Genomic DNA, 8,787 nt, shown 5'->3' on the forward strand with positions numbered 1-8,787 from the left:
ACGTTAACCCATCACCAACCTACCTGATTAACAACTCTTTTCACCATTAAATTCTATGGTTTCTACACTTTTTCATTCAAAAACCAATAATCAAAACCTAATCCCAAATTTCTCAATTTCTACCAGAAACATGTTAAATCAAAATCAGAATTACAATCTATACTATTGAAAGTAAATCTCACCCTACTTGTTCTTCTCTCCCCTTGTTCTTGGTTTTCTCTCCCAAAACTTGTTTCACGTAAAACTGCTTCTGACCTTTTCTTTTCCTAACTCCCAAACTATAACTCCCCTTTTATTTCATTAAACTCCCCTTAATTCTATTAAATCCTAATTAACTCCCTAATTTCTAAAATAATAATAATTCCCACTAATTTTAATTATTATTTTATTAAACCATATATTAAAATGCACACACCACATAAATCACCAAAAATCATATAAAATCATATATGAGACTCCAAATAATTCAAAATAAAATGAATAACAACTAGGGCGTTACACCCTTTCTCTTTGCCTTTTTACAGTACCTATGTTGCCTCTATCTGGAAAGGAAAGGAGAAAGTACTTGGAAGCTCTCAAAGAGAAAAATGCTTCCGGGGAACATATTGCTAGTGACCCAGCTGGGGTCATCCTTCGCAAAGGAGCCAAAAAGAGAGAAAACGTTTCCAGTTCTGAACCCGCCGGGGTCGACTTGGGCGTAGAGCCGGAAAAAGTAGCCGAAGTGGGAGTGATCGGCGGCGAGGTAACTGACCTGTCCCTCTCGCCTGCGAAGAAGAAAATGAAAACAGGAAGGAAAGGAGGCGGAAGAACTTTATCGGCTGAGGCAGATGCGGCTTTTGAAGCCTCGTTCTGGCACAGGGATTTTGATTACCGCCGCTATATGGAGGAGAACGTTCCATTCTCGGCCGTGGACAAAGATGCAGCTTTCCACGGAAAGTTTGATGAGCTAGTGCAAGATGCTGGGACTAGTGCTCTTCGAACTTTGCTGTATATTCAATCCATGGAGAGAAAGCACGAAGCTCTGGAAAAAGAATATCAGGACTCCGTAAAAGATGTGGAGAAGTTCAAGCATAAGGCGACTGCTTTTGAGGAAAGGGTTGAAGGACTTTTGAAGGACAAGTCTTCTCTGGAGCAGACGATCGCTGAGACGGAGAAGGAGAAGTCTGCTTGGGCAGAAGAGAAGAAAGCTCTTGAGGCTCAGAATGCTAAGTTACAGGGCGACCTAGACAAAGCCAAAGGCGAAGTGGAAGACGGACCCTTGTTAGTTTTTTCGAGGACGGGTTTGAGAGAGCAAAGTCTCAAGCACTGCACTTTTATCCAGACTTGGATTTATCGGGCCTGAATTCTTTGAAGATCGTGCAAGATGGCGAGCTAGTAGAGGAACCTTGAACGTATCTTTATTTGTATTTATGGGCGCTTTTGTTTTGTAACGCCTGCCTTCTTGGTGAACATCTATTTATTTTGAAGAACATCTTATGCTTTATTCCTTTACTATGATTTCTTTGGGAGTTTCCAGTTGTCTTCGATCAATATACATTTTGACCCGAATGCTTGAATTTTACAGCTTAATGTCAATCTTTATTGGCAATTTATCCATACTATGAATGTGTGCTTGCCTTAATAATAAGAACTTTTGTCTATCACGTCTTATCAGTAAAATTCTTTGATTTCTTTTATGAAACTTCTTCTTTTTTCCCTTTCACTGGGTCGCCGAGTTAGAGCCTTTAAAAAAGGTTAACCCTTTCATGGGCGTTTTGTTGCTTTGAAAATATCGGGCCGCCCTTTGATAGGCGGACAGTCGATTGAAAAATATCGGGCCGCCTTTAACAGGTCGGACAGTCAATTTTGAATGTATCGGGCCGCCTTTAACAGGTCGGACAGTCGATTTGAAAATATCGGGCCGCCTTTAACAGGTCGGACAGTTGATTAAAAAATATCGGGCCGTCTTTAACAGGTCGGACAGTCGATTTGAATGCATCGGGCCGCCTTTGATAGGTCGGACAGTCGATTGTCCTTCTTCTGTCAAAAAACCAAAAAATGAAAGAAAAGACGCAAGTTGTTAAAGAGTTTAGGGTGCCTCATTAAAAACCATGCCCTTGCAGGGGAAAAAGAGTGCGCCCTTAAACCTTTTTATTCATTATAAAACTGTTCCAAGATATAACTGTGAAAGTAAATCATAAAACATAATATCATTTTAACTATAGTAATGCCGCAGATTAACAGCATTCCAAGTTCTAGGAACTGGGTTTCCATTAAGTTCTTCCAGTTTATAGGCTCCATGTTGCAGCTTTTCTTTTACTCTATAAGGACCCTCCCAGCTGGGTAATAATTTCCCTATCCTGGTTGGGGTGACCACTTGTTTTAGAACCAAGTCGCCTTCCTTCATGCTCCTTGGTATAACTTTTGAGTTATATCTCCGTGCCGCTCTTTGCTTGGCTGCGAACTCTCGGATGTGCGCTGCTTCCCTCACTTCATCAATCATGTCCATGGTACATTGAATTCCTACTTCATTGGATTCCTCAGAGAAGTGATCCCCTCGCCAAGTTGGGGTATCAATTTCCACTGGGAGCATTGCATCAGCACCGTATACCATAGTGAACGGCGTTTCCCCAGTGGTAGAATGTGGAGTTGTATGGTATGGCCATAACACATGTGCTTAACAGTTTATTCACAATGTTTATTCTACTACTTTTACTTCAAGTCATTAGTCTATTTAGCAATAAAACATTCAAATGTCGAATTTTATAGTAATTACCTCGTGCAATTGTTCTGCCCAGAGTCCCTTAGCTTCCTCCAGCTTCTTTTTGACGCCGTTAATTATCATTTTATTGGCGGATTCTGCTTGACCATTGGCTTGAGGGTGAATGACCGAGGCGAATTTCGTTTCTATTCCCAGCTGCTTACAAAAATTGACGACTTTAGAACTAGCAAACTGTGTCCCATTATCTGTCACAATATATTTTGGGAGACCAAAACGGCAGATAATCTTTTTCCAGTAAAACTTCACTACTCGCTCCCCTGTGATTTTTGATACCGCTTCTGCTTCGACCCATTTTGTAAAATAATCCACGCCCACGATGAGGAATTTTAACTGCCCTGGTGCCTGTGGAAAAGGTCCCACGATGTCAACTCCCCACTTGTGAAAAGGCCACGGAGAAAACACGGATGTGAGCTCGTTTGCAGGAGCGTTCTTTTTATGGGAAAAGCGTTGGCATTTGTCACACTTCTTCACAAATTCACAGCAATCGTGAGCCATCTTAGGCCAGTAATACCCAGCCCGTAATAGTTTTGCAGCCAGATATCGCCCGCTAATATGACTCCCACATACCCCCTCATGTACTTCTAAGAGGACCAACTCCGTCTCATCCTCGCCCAAACATCTAAGCAATGGTGAAGCTCTTCCTCGCCTATAGAGTTTTCCGGCGATAATAACGAACTTGGTCACCCTCCTTCTAACTATTTGAGCTTCTTCTTCGTTTTTGGCGACGAAAGACCCCGTCAAAAACTTCAACAGTGGAGTCATCCATCCTTCAGGTTCTTGATTTAAACTAAAAACTGTTTTTTCTTCGGTACTAGGAGCAGAGATTACCTCTTGAATTACCGTTCGATTATTTCCAGGTTTTTTTGTGCTAGCCAGCTTTGCCAACAAATCAGCTCGTGAGTTTGACTCTCGTGGGATGTGTATGGCTTCAAAGAAATGAAAATCAGTAGCTAACTTTTGTATCCTAGCCAAGTACTTGGAGAGCTGCTGATCTCTGGTTTGGTATTCCCCAGAAATTTGATTGGTCATCAGTTGAGAATCGCTTCGAGCTCTGAGATTCTTCGCTCCCATCTCTCGGGCTAATAACATTCCAGCTATCAGAGCTTCGTACTCTGCCTGATTGTTACTAGCCTTGAAATCAAATTTTAAAGACTGCTCTATGAGTAAGTCGCCCGGACCTTCCAAGATAATGCCAGCCCCGCTTCCTTTTATGTTGGACAAGCCATCCACTGATAGTATCCAGACATGAGGGGCGGCTTCTTGAGCTGGCGAAGTAAATTCTACCACGAAATCTGCTAGCACTTGAGACTTAATGTTATTTCGAGGGGCAAACTGAATATCGTATTCTGACAACTCGACGGACCAAGATAACATTCTTCCTGCCAAATCCAGCTTACCAAGAATCTGTTTCACTGGGTAGTTCGTTCTGATGACGATTTTATGACTTTGAAAGTACGGGCGTAACTTCCTGGCGGTTATTATAACAGCCAAAGCTAACTTTTCAATTTTCTGGTAACGTAATTCTGCTCCTTTGAGGACCCTGCTCACAAAATATATCGGCTTTTCTCGTTCGTCAGACTCTTCCACAAGTACCGAACTTAAAGCGTTTTCAGAGACCGAAAGATATAAGAACAAAACCGCCCCCTTTGTTGGGCGATGCAAAATTGGCGGTGTAGTCAGGAAATGCTTGATGTTGTGAAAAGCTTCATCACACTCCCGAGTCCATTCAAACGCTTCCTTCTTTTTGATTGTAGCAAAAAAGGCGAATGCTTTATCTCCGGAGCAAGATAGGAATCTTGATAACGCCGCCAACCTGCCTGTTAACTGTTGTACTTCTCTGATACTGCATGGGTTTCTCATGTTAATGATCGCCTGGCACTTGTCCGGATTAGCTTCGATACCCTTTCTTGTTAAGAGAAAACCCAAAAAATTTCCTGCCTGAACCCCAAATGTGCACTTTGTCGGATTGAGGCGCATGTTGAACTTCCTGATCTGCTGGAAAATTTCTTTCAAGTCGTCTGAATGAGATTGCCCTTCAGAAGTTTTTACCACCAAGTCGTCAATATATACTTCGAGGTTCCTCCCGATCTGTTTGCTGAATATCGTATCCATAGATCGTTGAAATGTTGCCCCTGCGTTTCGTAAACCGAAAGACATAACCCGGTAATGATAGTTCTTCTGATTAGTCATGAAGGCGGTTTTGGGAGCATCTAACGGGTCCATTTTGATTTGATTGTAGCCAGAATATGCGTCCATGAAACTGAGAGTTTTATAGCCGGACGCGTTATCTATTAGGTGATCTATGCTTGGGAGGGGATACGAATCTTTTGGACAAGCCATATTAAGGTCCGTATAATCAACACACATTCTCCACTTTCCTGATGCTTTCTTTACGAGGACAGTGTTGGCGAGCCAGGTGGGATATTTTATTTCACAGATGAAGTGTGCTTCCTGCAACTTCTTAACCTCTTCGTCCACTGCTTTCCTCTTTTCTTCTCCCATCTTCCGCTTCCTTTGAACTACTGGCTTGACAGATGTTCTAACCGCCAAATGATGACAAGCCACACCAATATCAATTCCGGGCATGTTAGAAGGCGCCCAAGCGAACAGATCAACATTCTCTCTCAAGAGCTGTACCAGAATCTCCTCTTCCGACTCACTAAGAGACGTTCCAATCTTAGTAATTTGATGCGGCATAGGCCCAATAATGATGTCTTTCACCGCTTCGATAGGCTCTATCCGTTCTTGCGGAAAATCTTCACGAGGATCGAGGTCGATAACCTGAACTTCGAACTCCTCGCGCTTTTAAAGTTTGAGGCTGGCGTGATAACATTCACGTGCTACTTTCTGGTCGCCATGCACCGTTCCTACTCGCCCGTTATCAAGCGGATATTTCATCAATAAATGTTTGGTGGACACGAAGGCGTCTAGGAGATTGATAGAAGGGCGACCAATGATCACGTTATACGAGCTAGGCGAGTTTATTACCAAATACCTCACCTTGATCGATTTTTGTTGGTCTCCTGTGCCAAAAACGGTCTTCAAAGTGACATATCCGCGCACGTGTACTCTTTCGCCAGTAAAACCCGAGAGGGTTCCGTTAAACGGCTGGAGTTGTTCCTCGCTCAAACCCATTTTGGAGAAAGCGTCGAAATATAAAACATCAGCTGAGCTACCAGTGTCCACAAGAACCCTTTTAATTTCCCAGTTGAGCAACTGAACAGAAACAACCAGCGGATCATCGTCATGGGGAAGTACGCGCCCGAAGGGCCGTCCCCTAGAAGCATTACCTGGCGAGCATATTTTTTCATGGAATTACTCGATTCCCCTCCTCCAGCAAATCCTCCAGAAATTGTGTGCAAAGTGTGCTTTTGCTCAGGATTGGGCTTATCTTCTTGTCTTTCATTGTGGCGTCTCTCCTTAGCGTACCCACGCAATTTCCCACTGAGCAAGAGTTTCTCAATTTCTCTTTTGAGATGAACACAATCATCTGTGTTATGGCCTTGTACTAAGTGGTACTTGCACCAGGCATCCTTGTCTTGACCCATTACCCTAGCGCGACTGAAAGGAGGTGGCGGGATGATCTTAGACTCAAAAACTTCCTTGAGGATTCTTTCAGGGCGCGTATTCAAAGGAGTAAAGTGCTCGGGAACGTAGCGATTCTGGTTTCTTTCATACGGCTTCTTGAACGTTCCTCTGTCCCTGTTAGGAGGGACGTAGTGGTTTCTACGCTCCCCTCCAGAATTTCCTCTCTCCTTTGCTTCTCTAGCCTTCTTTTCAGCGTTGCTTTCTTCCCCCTTTACGTAACACTCAGCACGAGCTATTATCTCTTCCATCGAGTCAGCGGGTTTCTGGGCGATTGATTCGTTAAATTGTCCCGCCCACAAGCCATTCTGAAAAGCGCCAACAAAGACTTCTTGGTTGGGATTGGAAACTTTAATTGTGGAATCATTGAAGCGGGCGAGGTATTCCCTCAGCGACTCGCTCGGTCCCTGTCGGACGTTGAACAAGCTGGTTGATAGAACTTTCCGGTGGCGGGTTCCGGAGAACTGTTGAGTGAATTTCTTTATCATGTCTTGGTAACCCATGATGGAGAAACAAGGAAGGCTCATGTACCAGCGCAAAGCTGCATCAGCAAAGGTACCCGCCAACAGCTTGCACTTAAGGGAGTCTGCAACTCCGTAGACAGACATCCGAGTGTTGAAGACGGTCACATGCTCAGAGGGATCGCCCCTTCCATCGAAAGTTGGTAAGTGGGGCGGTTTAAAGTTATCGGGAACCGGAGCGTTCCATATTTTGGCCGAAAACGGTTGGGGCTCTGGTTCATCCAAATCGCCGTGATGAGAGTCGGTCTTTTCTTGTTGCTGCACTTGTTGGATAGTTTCCACTGAGGCGAGAAGTGCCTCATTCTGTTCCAACAACAGGGCGATCTGACTCTTCATCGTTTGTGCTTCTTCTGGCGTTGCCATGATGGTTTTTCTCTAAATCGTACGTGAGGTGCGATTTAGGTTTGAGTAAGGGTTAGGGTACCAAATCGCAGAGAAGACTACGACTCAGTTTGTTCTTTGGATCGGAATCTCAATACAAAGACTCGTGGTCAAGTCTAGTTTTACCTTTTCCCACAGACAGCGCCAACTGTACTTGTAGAAAAAGTACAATAAGGATTCTAGGGTTAAGAATCGTCTATTAGGGTTTAGACTGGATATTCGATGCCCGAGAGTGCTCTCAAGGGTGGTATTTATAGCCTTCTATGGGCTTGGGTTTCGGTTGCTTAGTCTCCAAGTAACAGGGATATTTAGGTCTTTTGGGCGGTTTCTAGAGGATTCCTAGAGGTTTAGGAAGGTGAGTATCCGGGAATCACACGCCTTGGGCCTTTGGGCTTTCTTCAAGGGCGCTGAGTCCTTTCTGAGGGTCTAAGAAGTCCTTTTGGAGGTCTTTTAGGTCCTTAGGAATATTATGACGGTCCACAACACTTATTAATTTACAACAAAAAAAAAGTTATGAATATGCCTAAAAAGTGTGTGACAATATCTCATCCATAAAACGATAAAAATTTGCCCTATAGAGGAAGATATATGTTAAAAAAATTATAATAAGATGTGAATATATAGATCTATTTTTAATTGCTATAAAAAAGTCCTCGTGAGAATAATACCGTTTACCAACTTCCATATTTAAAAACGAACCTTCACCCACATCCATTAACATGTGATAACGCCTTTTCTCATTAGCACCTAAAATGAACCCCACCTTACAAATTGAAAGAAATCTTTAATTTAGGTGCAACATTAACAAGTAAAAGGTAGAAATAGATATATAACTATACCATCGACCCTTGCGATGCACGGGTCATACCGATTTTAACAACCGTCAATAAGCTATACCATAATAAAAGAATGTTTTCGAATAACTTATATGGTATTCATGGATCTACATTTATAATATCATGATAATATACTTTTTTTATTAAAGGATCATGATAACACCCTTAAAAAAATAAATTGATAACAATTATAAGGGCTCATTTGTACAAAGACATTCCAATCTAATAAAATATTTTTTTCATCTTAAAAAACACACTTCAAAGGGATTTTGTTTTTTATCAAGAAGTTTAGTGGCTAGAATTCCACTCATTAGATGAATAAGTGAATTTTTTGTTTATTTTTTCGTTAAATATATATATAAATATATATTACATCATGACATGTATTTATCGGTGCAAAAAATCTTTAGCTTTTTTTGTCGAGAAATGTGACAATTTTTATGATAAAAAGGATAAAACATTATTACAATAAAACAATTAAATAAACGCAATAAACATCTTTATTTCAATATTGAACTATTACAAGTACTATCAATTACATATAATGACACTTTTGACTATTGATTATTCAAGCCCTCTCTATTTATTTTTGTCAAAATTGATAGTTTAAGTTCCAAACACTTTATAAGGATTAGAAGACGGTGAGTGGTGGTGAGTATGAAATAGCATAAAATTGATGGCGAGGAGATGGAGCAGGTGATTG

At 41.8% G+C, this 8,787-nt stretch overlaps 1 protein-coding gene across 1 annotated transcript; it reads right to left on the reverse strand.

The window, feature by feature from the left end:
• Positions 1-2,728: 2,728 nt before the first annotated feature.
• On the reverse strand, positions 2,729-7,230 carry LOC120579465 (uncharacterized). The gene is made up of 3 exons (XM_039831836.1): positions 6,052-7,230; positions 5,762-5,977; positions 2,729-5,563 (listed from the first exon to the last, which is right to left on the reverse strand). The coding sequence occupies exons 1-3, from the start codon at positions 7,228-7,230 to the stop codon at positions 2,729-2,731; spliced, it is 4,230 nt and encodes a 1,409-aa protein (XP_039687770.1).
• Between the last annotated feature and the right edge of the window lie 1,557 nt (positions 7,231-8,787).

This window comes from Medicago truncatula, chromosome 3 (assembly GCF_003473485.1).
Source record: "Medicago truncatula cultivar Jemalong A17 chromosome 3, MtrunA17r5.0-ANR, whole genome shotgun sequence".
Classification (NCBI taxonomy): domain Eukaryota; kingdom Viridiplantae; phylum Streptophyta; class Magnoliopsida; order Fabales; family Fabaceae; genus Medicago; species Medicago truncatula.

What these genes read in the sequence shown, in the direction of transcription:
- LOC120579465 (XM_039831836.1), bottom strand. Translation starts at nt 7,230, where the DNA reads ATGGCAACGCCAGAAGAAGCACAAACGATGAAGAGTCAGATCGCCCTG. An exon ending in TGAAAAAATATGCTCGCCAG is followed by an intron (nt 5,978 to 6,051) that starts GTAATGCTTCTA and finishes GTTTCTGTTCAG; the next exon opens with TTGCTCAACTGGGAAATTAA. An exon ending in ACCAACAAAAATCGATCAAG is followed by an intron (nt 5,564 to 5,761) that starts GTGAGGTATTTG and finishes AAACTTTAAAAG; the next exon opens with CGCGAGGAGTTCGAAGTTCA.